Genomic DNA, 17,199 nt, shown 5'->3' with positions numbered 1-17,199 from the left:
GTCTGTGCAGTATAACCACTGACAAGCTAGGTTTATTTCTCTGCTGTGGCTGAAACAGATTCCTTTTCTTTATTGGACTATTAAAAGTGTCAACCACAGCAAATAAAGTTTTACAGAACATCAGAGAAATTAGCCTACAGGTTAGAAAGAGGAGTCAGTCCCTGATGTCCTGATGGAGCAAAAGGATCAGTTACTGAAAAAAATTGGTCAATTTAGAAAAGAGAGAATGTTCATTCTCTTTCTCTTTCTTTCTCTCTCGCATGGAGTATGGTGCTGTACCTTGGAGTAAATGGTTGCGTTGATCCAGGCCAACCTGCGGCTCAGGTGGTTGAGCTTCTCAGCAAACACCTTCTGGCTCTTTTGTAGCTCTTCCAGAATGTCTGCTCTCTGCACACAAAATAGTACCACGTCCCTTACACCAATAAAATATAGTAAATTATCTACAATATTTTGTTCTGAAAACTACAGACTTTCCTACACTAAAATATGTTTCTCTTCCCTATCCAACCTATGACAGGAAGCCACAGCTAAAACCGTGTATTGTACATTGATAGATTACATCTTGCTGTAGCTGCAATAATGTCTTACTCTAGCTGGACATCGTGCGATCTTCTCTTCCGTGTCTTTCAGCGCAACGGCGTACTCGTGGACATCATCCGACACAACCACCATCTGTTGAAGAGACGTGCAAAAACAGTCATAATTCCCAGCTCTAAACGTTCCTTAACTTCCCTTGGTGCAACTTTGTCAAGTCATCATTAGCATGCCATCAGCAGAACTCAAGCCATAAAAACAAGCGGCGGTTCTCCAGCTGAAGTAATGTGGCAGGATGAAAAGTTCAAAGGTCACAGAAAGCAGATGGAAAGAAATAGCAACACTAAATTGAGCAGATATTTAGTATGTGCTCAGAAAATCACAAGGTAATAAAAAAAAAAAGATGCATGGCTGTGCTGCAAACAGTCTAGTCATCATGCCTGTAGAAAGACAGTGGTACTGATTTAAACATTAAATAAGTTTAATATATGACTTTCAGTTTAGCTTTTTCAGCTGTAAAAAAAAAAACGTAGTGTCTAAGAATGACAAAAAATGCTGTCTGTTGGACCGCAGTTGGAAATCAGGAAGGAATCCAATCGTGTCTGAATCCAGTGCTACCATATAATGCTGTTTGGTGATATTCTGGTGCTGATTTTTAAAGGCAGTAAATATGTACAGTATGGAACCTTGGCTTATATATCCCATAATCCTTTGCTTCAGCAGTCTCTTAAGAATTATCAATATTACTGCTGAAAGAACGCTGACTTTAAATTTCAGCACCATGGACAGCCCCACCATCAAGAAGCACAAAATACACCTATGGCATTTGAAAGATGCAATTTTCCAAAGCGCTTTATAGTTTTATATCATTTTATACAACTGGTGTTTAAGGTCCTTGCTCAGAGGCCTAGCGGTTGCAGCTTAATAGACATGGGAGTCAAATTCACAACCTTCTGATTAGTTCTGAACCTTTAGCAGTGCAACACCTTTACCACTAGGCTACCATTTCCCAAAAATACTGCCTAAGCGTCAAACCCAAAAACAAAGAGATCATGTGTGAATGATCTGGATTATCTCATTTTAAGCACACTTACTAATATCTCATCTAATTATGTTTGGAAATTTATGTCTCAACTGTGCCACCCCCCACCCTCTATCCAAATCCGTTTACCGATCGGTCAAATATGGATCGGTCAAGTACTGAACTTCTTTGCACTGTTTGCACACATTCACACGTGTTGGAGTGTTCATGCTCTTGATGTAGTAGTGTGTAGGTCTATATAGTTTACTTAGTTCTGTGTTGGCTCTTGTAGTTGTGTTTTATGTAGCATCATGTTCCTGAAGAAACACAGTTTCATTTTACTGTGTACTGTATATATCTAAAATGACAAAGAATTAAAGCTTCTTGACTCAGAAAAATACGATCCAAGATGCATGTGACATCTGAATGATGTTGGGTTAGGAAGTCTGGGGTACAGTCAATGTTCCAGAAGTTTTTTTTTTTTTTTCGTTTTTTCTTAATAGTTTCAAAAAGTGTTTTTTTTTTAAAACCATCGAAAAGCTGTTCAAATCATACACTTTAGAGCACTAGCTTTCCCAGCTGCCCTAATCGCTTTGTAAACACTTGACAAGTGAAAGACGTTCATAGCTGGTTTAGCAATTGCATGACCGGCGTTCAGCCTCCTTAAAGCACTTGTGTTTAATGACTCCCAGCATTAGAAATGTCAGAAGAGCCCAGGCGATTTCTGTAGAACCCTGTGCCCCTGGTGGTATTCAGTAATGCCAAGAAACGTCTTAGCTTGCGACTCAATTGTTTTTAAAATGACCTAACTGCTATGAACCACTGTACAGGTAGATGACATAATGGAGACAAACAGTACGGATAACATTAACGGTGTGTGCCGTGTGAATGTAATCTTTTTCCTTTTTAAGAACACATTTTGCTCAATTACACATTAATGACTTTCGCATCACTGCATCTGCCACAGCTTAGTGAACTGAATCTCCATATACAAGATACGTGTCGGAAACAGTATCGGTGCTGCAGAGGGAGTTTCATTATTATTATTATTTAAATGAATACACATATAAAGTAAAAGTCAATTCCAAAATTGTGAAAGCAAATCAAGTGTAAGCATATCAGTCTTTTGCTCAAATTAAAATTTTCTTTTTTTTGTAGAACATTTCATGCAGCACAAATACGTTGAAGTAAGGAACCTGTTTTGGTATAATAACGCTCCGGCATGTCGACAGTGATGGAGTTGTTTTTGTACGGCTCTGCCGAGCAAAGCGCTTCTCAGCGAGCGAGAATCAAATCCACCATGCAATCCTCCGCAGCGTGTGTCAGAGAAGACTACATAAAAGACATCTCCAAGCTGCTCTCAGATCCTAATCTACTCTCATTCGGGGAAAGGAATTACTCAGCCAGGTGTGTGGAGTGAAGTTTAATGCCTTTCTTAAGGTCAGTGAGATTGAATGTTTCGACTGAAGATTCAATTAGACACTTGCTCACCGTTTTACGACTGTAAAACACGGAGAAAATCCAATCCTCAAGGGTAACATATAACTTACCTTTAACTATTTATTTCTATATTTAGTGAAATTATTTGGATTGTTCTAAAATTACTTTTTAACTTATAGTCACTGAAAATGAACAATCTGTAAATGTTTCATCAAGCTAAAGATGAAAAACAATGTATTACACATAAAGTTAAGTGTTATAGATACTCCTTCATTTATTCATCACGTTTATTTATTCATCCTAATTATCATCTTTATCCTGGTCACAGCCCCTATGGAACCACAGGGTTAAAATTATCTACTAGATTTGTTTTTAGTCTTTCAGAGGAAACTTGAGAATCTAAAGGAACCCAGACACAAAGCTGGGTATAAGGGGAGGAATAGCCGACACAGAAAAGTGGAATTTGACTATTTAACTTCCAGTATTAATTCCCAGTATTCACCTTACATGTGTAATCAATTTGAAGAAGAAGAAGAAGAAGAAGAAGAAAAAGAGGAAGAAGAAGAAGAAGAAGCCTTTCTTTTTTCACATATACAGCATATACAATGAAATTCTTCCTTTGGAAAGAATTTGGAGGTTGGGGTCAGAGCACAGGGTCAGCCATGATACAGCCCTCCTGGAGCAGTGAGGGATAAGGGCCTTGCTCAAGGGCCCAATAGTGTCAGCTTGGATGTATTGTGGACCTGGGGAGTATTGGGGACTTGAGTCTCAATCCTTTGATCAACACCCCAGAGCCTTATCCACATGAGCTACCACCGCCCCAACCCTTTTCCCCCCAACTCTTATTATCCACAACCCTCGTCCTAGTGCTACTGTAAAAATAAATTCTATATTCGTTTCCTATGAATATATACATCAACAACAAAGTGAAACATCAAGCCTTGAGAAGCATGAAATCAACCTAGAAGATGATAAATTTCCTCCATGATGTCTACTGTGTACTGCTGCACTGGAGGGAAAATGTGAAGCACACCGAGACTCTAGGATCTCACCTTGCCCAGCTGCTGATGAACACTTAGGTTGTACATCATCACAATCCCATCCAGGATCTCCAGCAGGGACTTTTCTGTGATTGGCTGCTCAGGCTCTTCCAACGGTCGCCCCAGCAACAGCCCATCGTTACCATGGCTTCCCTCGACTAGAGTTGGAGGGGTGAAAGTATATAGGAGAGAGGGGGAAAAGACCTTAGGAGTTTTTAAAAAGAAAAACAGATTATCCTCCAGCAAGGTTTCAAAAAAAACGTGACACCTTTTTCTCAGGGGAAGTGGGTTTTTTTTTCTTTCGAATCCTAGCCTAGCTAATTGGTTTCCTGCTGATTTCTTTTGTAAGGCTGAAAATTGCAGCGTACTGGAGGTGGACAGGGCTTTGTGATGCCCTATGGGGACTGGGGAAAGTGGAGGGGGAGTAATGTAAGCACCAGTGACATTAAGCCTTTATTATTATGCTGTGCTATTTCATAGGAATAGACTTCTCTCAGGTGCAAAACATTCCATGCATAAAGCTCGAGAGATGACTTATGACTTATGCAGACTGGGAACAATGAACTACTAATGTGTGTCTACTGTGTTTTTTGCTTCTGTTCAAGGAAAGTTTAGACGTTTAAGCAACTTACTGTCCTCCTCTGTCCTCTGTTCCACAGGCAGAGTGCGCACTTTGACCTTTTCGGGTGGGGCCAAAGTCCGCCGTGGGGTCATGAGGCTGACTGCGGCCGTACTGAGGAAACGATTGGCTCGGCCCAGAGTAGGAGAACTCAGCCAGCTCGGCCTGGCCAAAGCTCCGCCCATCGCTGCTGCGCCAGATGGCCTCTGAACATGCACGCAAGCACAACTTTATAACAATTGGCTCCCTTCAAGATAAGCAATTATAGTCCAAGTGCTCCATTACAGGAAGAACCACAGAACAGTTTTTACCAAATTATAATTGCATGGGGTGCCAATAATTTTGCAAAAAATTGTCTGTTTTGCCGCAAACAATTGTACTTTATAAAGAAATATATATATATATATATATACATATACATATAGATATTATTATATCTTATTTCATTTTAAGCTTAATTTTTTTATACATTAATTTGGAAGGAATCTCAGGTTGCTTTACAACAATCAGAGGTACAGATGGTAAAGAGGTGTGCTTTTCAACCACAGTAAAGTTCTTTGCAGTTCCTTGGTATCAAGTCTTAATTACTTTAGAAAAGAGAAAGCCAAAAATAAAAAGAAACCACCTTCCACATACTATTCATTCATTCATTCATTCATCTTCTACCGCTTATCCGAACTACCTCGGGTCACGGGGAGCCTGTGCCTATCTCAGGCATCACTGGGCATCAAGGCAGGATACGCCATGGACGGAGTGCCAATCCATCGCAGGGCACACACACACTCTCATTCACTCACACACTCTGGACAATTTTCCAGAGATGCCAATCAACCTACCATGCATGTCTTTGGACCGGGGGAGGAAACCGGAGTACCCGGAGGAAACCCCCGAGGCACGGGGAGAACTCCACATACTAAATCCCACCAATTTAAATGTAATGATGAACAGCTAAAGAAAGATTATATACTGTGTTATTCTTTATTTAAATAGAGGAATATTGAAAAATGTATATAACAGCCTGCTGCTCTCTTTTCAGGGTGGCCACAGCAGATCCCATGGTCCTCATATTAGATTTAGCACAGGTTTTACGCCGGATGACCTTCCTGATGCAACCCTCACTTTTTATCTGGGCTCCAGACCGGCACTGAGAGTTAACGCTTCAGTGGCTGGGTTAGCTCCCTGCCCGGGAATTGAACTCAGGCCACGACAATGACCACGTAGGATCCTGCTGCTGGACCACCTGGGGTGCCTCATTATCATATAGCATAATACTACTAATAGTTTAAGAGAAACATTTGTAATTAACAGAACATAAGACAGCAAAGATAAGTAAAAGTTTAGGTCTAAAACTAAGTAATACTTTTGGAAAACATGAACAGGTAATACGTGGATCTAACACGGTAATGTTCTCTTTCTGAATAATTTGTACGTCCACAAGCATTCGCACAAGGGCAAACAGGTGACGGAGGTTTTACCTGAGCAGCTCCGCTTTCATCATCCTCGTCTAGATCGTCCATAGACACGGCCTGGATCTCAGAGGGGTCGATAATGATGTTGGCTTTAGCCGCCAGGTCATCTGGATAGAACAACACACACACACGCACACACACACACACACAGTATGACTGTTTGTTACACAGTTCTAGCTTTCCCGTGCTTCATTAGAGGAATTACTTTCTCAATGAACAGAAGGTACAGCGCTGGTCGGTCATTATGTGCTGTCCCTTTAGGAAACTTGACAAAATCGTTGCACAGCAAAACTTATAAATATCTAGATGCATAAAATTTCTAAATTCTCACATATAACACTCTCTCACTCTCTCATTCATCTTCTACCGCTTATCCGAACTACCTCGGGTCACGGGGAGCCTGTGCCTATCTCAGGCGTCATCGGGCATCAAGGCAGGATACACCCTGGACGGAGTGCCAACCCATCGCAGGGCACACACACACTCTCATTCACTCACGCAATCACACACTAGGGACAATTTTTCCAGAGATGTCAATCAACCTACCATGCATGTCTTTGGACCCGGGGAGGAAACCGGAGTACCCGGAGGAAACCCCCGAGGCATGGGGAGAACATGCAAACTCCACATACACAAGGCGGAGGCGGGAATCGAACCCCCAACTCTGGAGGTGTGAGGCGAACGTGCTAACCACTAAGCCACCGTGCCCCTCACATATAACAACCATGTATTATTCATTGTGTTTGTTTGTGTGTATGTGGAGTAAAATAAAATCAATGCTCAGCGTGTCATGCATCACAGTGTTTTTGACGAGAGCCCTGAGAAAAATTGTGCTACTTCCTTTTCAGAGATGCCTTGTTGATCGAACAGTCTAGTCATGCTCGCAGCATTAAAAATGTATATTAAGAGTAATACATGCTCCTGTCTGAACGCACACAACAATCCTGCTAAATTCATTTCAACAGCTGTATGTCTGAGAGCAACATTAATATGAAAGCCAAACAGCATTATGTAAATGTATGAAGGTTTAAGTGCAGTGCAGGTGAAAGGGGCAACTCACAGTCGTGACAATACAACACAAAACTCCTACTGAAAGTCAACAAAGTATACAAAAGAATATATATTGCAATTAGAAATTTGCTGATAATCAAACTACAATATACAATATTGGTAAGAAGGATTGTACATGTCAAAATATTACCTACAGCATTGACCCAAAGTAGCTTTAAGTAAATGGTTATGTGGGGGGTTGTGTAGTAAAACTGGATGGATGAATGGGTAGATGGGGGAATGGAAGAATGGAGAAATGAAGGAATGATGAAATGAATGAATGGAGGAACAAATGAATGGACGAAGGAAGGAAAGAAGGAAGGAAGGAACAAACAAACAAACAAAAGAAGTAAGGATGTAAGGAAGGAAGGATGGATGGATGGATGGATGGATGGATGGATGGAAGAAAGAAAGAAAATTGTGTACAATATATAAATACATATATTCAACATAAAAACATAAATAAAACATTATTTTTTTTAAAAAATTCAAAAATACAATTAAAATGAAAAATGGAAAAATTATTAAAATAAAGCAAAACAAAAGAAAAGGAAAAATACACAAATAAAAAATAGTATTTAAGACAAACAATAATAAAATAGAATGAATAAAAAGGTCCAGTCTCCAATCAACTACTTATTTCTTCCAAAACTCATCAAAACTTCAGTTGTTCCCTCAAATAAATACGTCCTTTACTGATTAGTTTCAAGGTAATTAGTGAATAAAATGAATTAAGTTAATAACAGAGATATTGGCAGTGTCTAAATGATCAATTTTATGTGTTGAAGTTGGTCAGATCTTCATCTACTAATCAAATGATTTCCTATATAAATCTGTTTGAGCTAATCTTTGTTTTCCCCCAAGCCCTTACTGTATGTACTGATAATCTTTGTTTAGCATGGACCATCTTTAAAACCTGCACACTGTCTTACTGTTGTGACCACAAACGTATAACTTGTTGTAGGTTTGACTGCTGTAACATCTGTATACTGACAAGTGCAACAATTAAAAAAGTATAAAAAAAAAAAAGATTGTAATATTATTATAGAACTTCACTAAATCACATACTTTGAGCCCAAAGTCTGTGAAACTGTGAAGTTCATTCATTTTCATGTTGTTAAATAATGCCAGATAACACAACAGGGGTTTAGCAGGAACAAAGTGGTGTCTCTTTTTCTTTTTTGAGAACAACAGCAGTTGTTTTAAAAGCACTTGCCTGCTGACTCCAGCTGTGTTCTGATTTATTTTGGTCACCAGCATATAACATTTCCTTCCTGTGCCATCACCAAACCTTTTGTGTAATATCTCATCACGGCTGATGTGGTGTGATTTGTAACCCTGCTGAAGAAAGTGAACTGGGCTAGACATGAGGAATAACGTTTAATTGACTGTACGTGGTGGACCATATAAAAAACTTCATTACACCTGAGCAAGTGACCTCTCAAAGACCTTTGCTATGGCACCCGGCAATAAATCTGTGCATGGGTAAGGGTCATAAATTGGAAGGGCATCTTTTCTTTATTGTTGGTTTGGTTTGCCAAGAACGACGGAACAACGAGGACTTGCGGGGTTGTAAATTCGACCGTGGTCAAAGAAGCCGGCCGCGTGTGCCAAGCTTATCTAGGAAGCTCTGCGATTGTCCATAAGGCTGGAGTTTATCTTGGGTTTATTTCATCGTTCACCTACAGGCTGAGAAGGGCTGAATTAAATCAAGTGATTTACAATGGGGTGAAATGGACAAACAGGATATTAAACTCAATGAAGAAAAGAAAATGGAGGTGCTCGATTCAAGCTCCAACACAAACAATTGCATGTTAGAAAAGTAATGATAAACTACGTAAGTTGAATTTGAACCCTGGACTACTTTTTATTTTGTGTCCATTTATCAACCCAAACTTTAAAACTCTTTAAAACTTAAAATATATTATAATGAGACTGGGGGGGGCATGGTGGCTTAGTGGTTAGCACGTTTGCCTCACACCTCCAGGGATGGGGGTTCGATTCCCGCCTCCACCTTGTGTGTGTGGAGTTTGCATGTTCTCCCCGTGCCTCGGGGGTTTCCTCCGGGTACTCCGGTTTCCTCCCCCGGTCCAAAGACATGCATGGTAGGTTGATTGGCATCTCTGGAAAATTGTCCGGAGTGTGTGATTGCATGAGTGAATGAGAGTGTGTGTGTGCCCTGCGATGGGTTGGCACTCCGTCCAGGGTGTATCCTGCCTTGATGCCCGATGACGCCTGAGATAGGCACAGGCTCCCCGTGACCCGAGGTAGTTCGGATAAGCGGTAGAAAATGAATGAATGAATGAATAATGAGACTGAGTGGGGGCACAGTGGCTTAGTGGTTAGCACGTTTGCCTCACACCTCCAGGGTTGGGGGTTCGATTCCCGCCTCCACCTTGTGTGTGTGGAGTTTGCATGTTCTCCCCGTGCCTCGGGGGTTTCCTCCGGGTACTCCGGTTTCCTCCCCCGGTCCAAAGACATGCATGGTAGGTTGATTGGCATCTCGGGAAAATTGTCCCTAGTGTGTGATTGCGTGAGTGAATGAGAGTGTGTGTGTGTGCCCTGCGATGGGTTGGCACTCCATCCAGGGTGTATCCTGCCTTGATGCCCGATGACGCCTGAGATAGGCACAGGCGCCCCGTGACCCGAGGTAGTTTGGATAAGCAGTAGAAAATGAATGAATGAATGATAATGAGACTGATCGAGTCCAGCGCATGCAGTCAAATCTGCAGAAGACAACAGCCATCAATAGCCATTATCGGAAAAATCTGCAACGATCATGACAACAATGGTGTCATGACAGAATCCAAGCTGGTCTATAAAACCTGTCAGAGAAAATTATTACGAGAAGATTCAGTGTGAGAAACTCTATACTTCAGTCATTTAAGAGAATAAAAAGGGCACAAGGATTTGAAGGGGGAAAAAAAAGACAGAAAGAAAGGTCAGGAGAGAAAATCCCAGACTGCCCTTAAATAAGAATCGATATCATCCCGTGGCGAGAAAGCGCAAAGTTCACGTTTCCGATGCCCTTCTCTTCAGTGTGTTAGAGAAGCTCCACATCAACTCCGAAAACCGTGATCAGAATGCAAATGTGCATTGAATCATCTTTTCTCTGTTAAAATCAGATATATGTCTCGAAAACAATGGTAACAATCACAGACATCTGAAAGAACTCAATCAGGAAACAAGAGCGGCAAATCAGCCGGCAGGAAAATCAGTTTTTTTTTTCAAAGGAGACACCAAAGAGGCATCTCATACAAGAAATCAAGAGTGTAATCAAGCCACAAAAACGGTGGATGAAATCTGATGCGCTTGCTTATGCGTGTCTTGTGCAGCCTACAAAATAAGACGTTTACTGATTGTTAATCAAAAATGCAGCAAATGTTTTGTTTGTTTTTTTAAGCTATGCAAATATGATAAAGGGTAAAAGTGTGATTATATTTCTTACGATTTTTTAATACAGAGTAGAAGTTTTCCATTTAGCTCAATTAGTTTTACATTCACTGCTTCGTTGATTGGTCAGGAAGTTGATGCGATGTGCTGTGACTGGCACTTCCTGTACATTCCCATAGATTTTTACACTATACATCATCATCATCACACATTGTATTTGAAAAAAAAAAACATAACAGGCATAACTGTATAACTACCAGAGGATACGGGTCGATATGACCCTCATGTCTTCCCTCAAGTCACAGACTAAGATTAATGATGATTTCTGTATTCCACCTTAAATAAATCCTAAGACTTGCGTTCTTGCCTTTTGTACAATCTAAAAAAAAATAATTAATAAAAAAAAATTATAAATAAAAAAACATTGAATACTGTCCTGCTTTTAACCCTAAAAAAATGTAGAACATGCCGCTTAACCTGTAAGGGGCGTTTATGATCATTTTAGTTGTTAGACTGAAAAAGACGAGTGTACTTAGGTTAAAATTTGGGGGGGACAAAAGACAGGAATCAGTACTGAAAAGTAAAAGTAATACTTTATAAACGTTATAAACGAGATCCATCCCAGTCCAAAGATCTGAGGTAAAATATGTCAGTGGAAGTAGCTGTTTTATATAAAATCAATTTTTTTGAGTATTTTAATGTTAAGACAGAAATCATTTTGGCATTTTATATTCATCTCTGTTTTTCCACTTTGTTTTATTTCCTGTGGCTGAAACTCAAATGTTATGCGCTACATAAGTAATTATGCTACACCCTAGGCAGAACGCATGAAACACAGATGTAATAATGCTTTTAAAATTAAAAGTTTCAATCAAAATGATGTAATAAAGTTGCTGCTATCCATTAAATATACATTCTTGTATTTCTAAACGTTGTAATTAGCATTGTTCATGTGGGTGTAATGTGAAGCAGCGGATAAAAGTGTAAAAAAAATGTGAATACAAATAAGTGTGTGTGTGTGTGTGTGTGTGTGTGTGTGTGTGTGTGTGTGTGTGTGTGTGTGTGTGTGTGTGTGTGTGTGTGTGTGTGTGTGTGTGTGTGTGTGTGTGTGTGTGTGTGTGTGTGTGTGTGATTGTGTGTTAAAATGCAGAAGATGCTACATGGGGTGGTTAATTCTATTAGCTGTATTGAGATACACAAAAAAATATATTTTGTTTTTGTTGTGTTTTTAGACTACATTAAATTCCTAACACTGTTTTTGCTTGAATTCCTTAAGTATCATAATTATAAGTATCATAATTATTATTTTTTATATTTTATTCATATTTATTTATGAAATATTTGTCTTTAGCTTTTTTTCCCATTTTAAATATTTATTTCTTTATTATTTTTTCATTTATTTTCTGGATTTCTTTCTAGTCTTTTTTAGCATCAGAGTTATGATATGAAAATACACTCTATAACACCCAGAGTAGCTGCTGCTCTACTTTGAAATGCCATATGCATTAAAAGTGCTAATGTTTCTGGATGCTGTTGATGGTTGTGTTGTTTTTCTGAGTAAAGCACTAATGCTGCGTTCACACCCTATCGTAATGATATGTTTTCTTATAATTATACTTCCACATCTATGGCCGAATGCTTTGTCAAGTTTTATGAAATTTGGCACAATAATAAAGCTCTCTATCGCCCCCAACAGGGCAAGTTTGTATATGTGTACTTTGTAATTATAATTGCAAAGCATTGGTTTTTTCATCCATAACATACAAATAAATTGATCATTTTTGGCATCTGGTCTTGCTCCTCACTAAAGGGTCACTAAAGTGCTTGGCCCCGTAATCGCTGCCTGCATCAAACTTAATTCATTGTTTTTAAACAAACTTGCAGAAAATTCCAGTCACAGGCTGTTCTCCATTTCCCTGCCCATAATATAACTTAAAGAACTAAATAAAATCACTGTGACTTTATATTCAGACCTCTTTGTAGTTGTTCTAACCTACTGTACCTTGAGGAATATTAAAGCCCTGAATCTGTATTTAAGCTGACGTAACCGACGTGCATCTCATCCTCATCGGTTTACAAATTTACAAGGTCACAAATCAAACCAGAGCAGCCTCACTTCCTCCCGAAGGCGGGTGAGCGAGCCCGGCTCAGATCGCCAAAACGATCAGGAGTGTTGCGTGATGCACTCGCTCTCCATTTGCTAATTAATCCACAGCTTTTCGATCCATGGTCGCTTTGCTAGAAGCGACAAGAGGATCGATAGAGAAGGAACAAAAAGTGCTGCAAAAGTTTCAGAAGAAAATGAAGGTAATGTGTGCCCGAGACTGCTTCGCTCTAGGTTATTGATGATCTGAAAAACAGAGCAAACGTGCTGAAGTGCCTCAAAACGACTGTTTCATGAACTGTCTACAACACAGACAAAAACAACGATCTTCTCTGTTACATTTTTTGTGCCATGAAACCATGGCACATGGAAATACATCCAAATTCTGCATAGTTATTATGTACCAGGTTTCCATTTCACAGTAAATCTGTGCATCTGTATTGCTATTGGCCTGTTGCAAATTTAGCTTGTTCATCACCTGCATATGTTTAATTGTTTGTTCCATACATTTTGGTCTTGTCCTGTTTAAGACACACATTCAGCATCCATAACTGAAGCGTATTCACATATCATTAGATCCTAATCCTTTAGTCTGCCTCTTTAATATAGTATCTTTGCTTATATCCAGGCCTATGCATTTCATCTTGAATTGGAAAAATGCTCTATAATTTCAGTTTAATTATAATTGTATACTGTTTTTACCAATGGAAAATGTCCCAAAGCGGTGTACAGAAATATATAAATTCAGGATATGAATTTCAAATTAACCAATTTATAGGTAATGATCGAAGGACGAAAGAAAAAAAACTCATATCTCACAAACTAATTCAGAGGAACAAGACTCATCTGTGTGACACCAGGAAAGTGTGATTATAAAGAATTTCCTCTCTATAACTGTGTACTCAAACGGTGTACTATGTTTTCTCAAAAAAGTACAGTCTTGTAAGCAGGAAATTCATTCTACTCTGAACAAGGAAGTCTAACTTGTTGAAGTTATCAAATGGTCACTGATGGAGACATGAGTGCTAAAGTGTTTGTGGCAATTGCGATCCTAAATCTATCTTCATGCTTTCTAAGTGCTTCCATCCACAATGATCTCTTGTATCTTTAGGATGTCTATGTGACCGTCCTCAGCAGCAGTGAGTGATTTCACACAAGTGGTCCACTTACTTTACAATGTCTGTTGATAAATTCTTTAGGTGTTTGGGTATTTTTACTTCATTTGTTCAGGATGTTGGTGCACTATCATTTTGTATGTACCTTTCTGTATCCATTAGAGTTTATTTACTGCTTGCAGAAAATTTTGTGCATGTTTTTTATTATTTCTTTCTTTTTTTTCTTTTTTTAGGGGACAGGTACATATTCCTGTGAACATTTTTTTACAAGGGTTTTCTATATTTAACTTGTTTCTACATGGTCAAGCTTTCAATGAATGATAAGCTGTCATTTAAAAAAAAAATACTGCACTATAAAAAAAAAAAAATAATCCAAAAAACCTACTTACTTCAATAATATCCTTCTAATTTAGGAAGGAAAAAAAGGAATTAAGAATTTCTCACTTTTATCCTATTTCCTTAAACACATGGTCATAATTTTGATATTAGAACTAATGATAGATTGTAAACTGGAACATTATACTTAATACTTAAGATACAAACACGAGCGATATATGTGCCCTCAAAGCAAAGCACAAAAAAAAAACCACATACATCATATTCTTCGGAAAAGGTTAATTTCATAAATGTGAACGCTGTTCAATGGCTTGTACGTCTCCAGTGATTTGAGAAATTAACCTTCATCTCCCTCTAGTGGTTCGTCCCCCAATAAAGCCAAGTTTCTGAAGAGAGACTAACATCCCTAGTGTTTTTTTTGCCTTTTCTAAAAGATAAAGCAGTACCACGATGGTGCAGTGTGACATTGAGGAATCAAGTCTAAGCTCCGAACCTTTTAGCGTTTTCTTGAGATGAGAGAGCAGCCCTCCGAGCCTCTGAAGGTCGAAGTAGTCCACCTTCCCATTGTAGAAGAGCTGCGGGGGGACGTAGGCGTCTAGCATGGACAACAAGAAAGGAGAAGAAAACATTACCCAAAGAGGCAATAAACAAGAAACTTCTGGATTAAATGTGGACTTTTTTTTTGCTTGGAAGATTAAAAAAGATTAAACATTTCCACAGTATAATTACATTGTGAACTGCAATCTCCTGGAGCTGTTCAATATCTCTTGCAATTTCGAAGATATAGTTTTTCTATTTATGATATTTTCCCATTTATAGCTCTTTCCTACTGATCTGACACTGGTGCTATTCTGAGGGAAAAAGCTTCATTTCATCGCCGTTATGATGCGATGTATATCCAATCAGCCAATCATGTGGCAGTGGTGCCATGAAAAAAATGATGCACATACAGTAATGCACATACAGTTAATGTTCACATCAAATATCAGAATAAGGGAAAATGGTTTTAATTATTGCATGGTTGTTGGAAACATCACATCCAACAGTCTCTAGAGTTTATGCAGAACAACACAAAAAACATCCAGGTAGGTTGTGTTGATTAGAGGAGGATGACCAGCTTCGCTTGGACTGACAGAAAAGCTACAACCACTGGTTATAACCATGCTGATCAGAAAAGCTACTCGTTAAACCTTAAGGTTATGGGCTACAATGTTCCGAGATGCTTTTCTCCTCAGAACGGTTGTAAAGATTAGTTATTTAAGTTACCTTTCAGGTGGAACCAGTCTGGACAGTGTTCTCTGAACAGCAGTTTCGGAAACATTATTGTTTCTATTGTAACAATTCAATCACAGGGATTTAATAATGATGATGATGTTGATGATGATGATGTTGATGATGATGAAGATAAAGATGGACAAGTCACATAAAAAAAAAAAATGATTATAGTGTAATTGTTGATAGGTTTTCAGTGAGGAGAAGGTGTCTCCAGTGTGAGTGTTTTCTTCTGATTGGAAAAGATGAAATAACAGAGGTTGGTGAGATGAGAAGATGAGTTGGTGAGGTGAAGTTGATTTGCATCATGAAATGCAACAATAAAGAGATGCATCAGAAACTATGATGTCACACATTAATTGGCAAATCGCTGTGGTATAATAATAAAACATTGTTACTGGAACACCAATCAAACTTGGTGTAGCAAAGCCAACATGTTTCCAAAGTGACTCTGGATGTTATCATTGGTTTTGAAAAGCATAATCCATCCATCCATGGTTGCTGTTAAAGCTACAGCATTCATTAGGAAATTTTCACGTCAGGTTGTGGAATGGTACGTATCTCAAACTTACAGAAACCTGAGTCACTTCTTAACAAAGTTTGCTGAGTTCCTCAAGCCTTACCATGTATGTCTCAGAGGAAAAATTAGTATCCAAGTAAGCACGTAAATAAGTAAGGCAGGAAGGTAGGACGCAGGTTCAGTAGATATAGCTTCAATAGGCGTCAGGTTGTATTGACCGTACGAATAGTAGCTTCCTTTCGACATCTCCGCTTTCCGCCCTCCTGTGTTTTACAGTGCTAAAACAGCAGCATAACTGAATTTGGCTTCCAACCCAACCATTACAGAAGGAGGAGGATGTGCATGTTCACCTTCGCTACTAATGGCTCCTGGCCTCTTGCGCTTTCCTTCATCCCAGTAGCTCCTGACTGCCGTTATGAGCCGATGCATGAAGCACACCATATACTCCGGAGGGCACAACACTGTCGGATTCTAATCAGAGATAAAGAAAGGTTCGTTTACTGCAACGACACACCACATCGCTGCACATGATCCATTACTCCAGTTGCTTAATCGGAGTTATAACGCTACATTTATATTTTTACGATGTTAAATATTAAAAACTTCTCAAACTGTGTATAAGCAACAGTTTGGAAGTAGTTTAGAAACATCACACACAAGCAAATCAAAAAAGTTTCACAAATCAGAATTGCAAAAAAAAAACAAAGAACTTTAAAGGTCTTGAATATTCATAGAAATCAAGGTCAGATTGTCTTAGAGAATGTTTATAGGTCACGGATAGAAGTTTGGTGCTTTACATAATTATTTAGTCCCTCTGCCTGGAACATATCCACATTGTGTAGTGTCATAGCTTGGGACTGATATGGACTTTATTTAATGTATGCCATATATATATATATATATATATATATATATATATATATATATATATATATATATATATACACAAAATCCCAAACAATAAGATGTGGAGATGCATAAGTATTGGTTCCACTGCTGTAAAACCATTCACTTAATTCTAGCTTGGAACAATGCAGTACATTTGGCAAAAAACAAGCTCGTTGCCTGTAGTAAATCACGGTGTTGGTAGCATCCTGTTGAGTATTATATTTGGCATTGTAGTTTCATCCCAGACATGCTTTGATAGCTCTGCTGTCTGCAGGATGCTCTTTGTTTGGGTATGTTTTCTAGCAAACTGTAGAACCTTCCAAAAACAGGTTTATCAACTAAGTATCTGGCTTCTGATGGAAACTTATGGGACCGGAGCTAATTTAATGATTTACATT

At 38.8% G+C, this 17,199-nt stretch overlaps 1 protein-coding gene across 2 annotated transcripts in view; it reads right to left on the bottom strand.

Moving 5' to 3' along the window:
* LOC132838048 (E3 ubiquitin-protein ligase RNF123) overlaps positions 1–17,199 on the bottom strand; it is a 146,369-nt gene that overhangs the window by 113,500 nt on the left and 15,670 nt on the right. For both annotated transcript variants that reach the window (XM_060858153.1, XM_060858154.1), the window contains exons 20-26: positions 16,264–16,384; positions 14,615–14,716; positions 6,130–6,230; positions 4,668–4,860; positions 4,048–4,193; positions 589–672; positions 280–387 (exon numbers count right to left, since the gene is read on the bottom strand). In XM_060858153.1, the coding sequence (XP_060714136.1) occupies positions 280–387; positions 589–672; positions 4,048–4,193; positions 4,668–4,860; positions 6,130–6,230; positions 14,615–14,716; positions 16,264–16,384 (855 nt within the window). The remainder of the gene's footprint in view (positions 1–279; positions 388–588; positions 673–4,047; positions 4,194–4,667; positions 4,861–6,129; positions 6,231–14,614; positions 14,717–16,263; positions 16,385–17,199) is intronic.

Source organism: Tachysurus vachellii, chromosome 22 (assembly GCF_030014155.1).
Source record: "Tachysurus vachellii isolate PV-2020 chromosome 22, HZAU_Pvac_v1, whole genome shotgun sequence".
Taxonomy (NCBI): domain Eukaryota; kingdom Metazoa; phylum Chordata; class Actinopteri; order Siluriformes; family Bagridae; genus Tachysurus; species Tachysurus vachellii.
The sequence above is the reverse complement of the archived record's forward strand: the minus strand, read 5'-3'. Positions and strand labels throughout refer to the sequence as shown.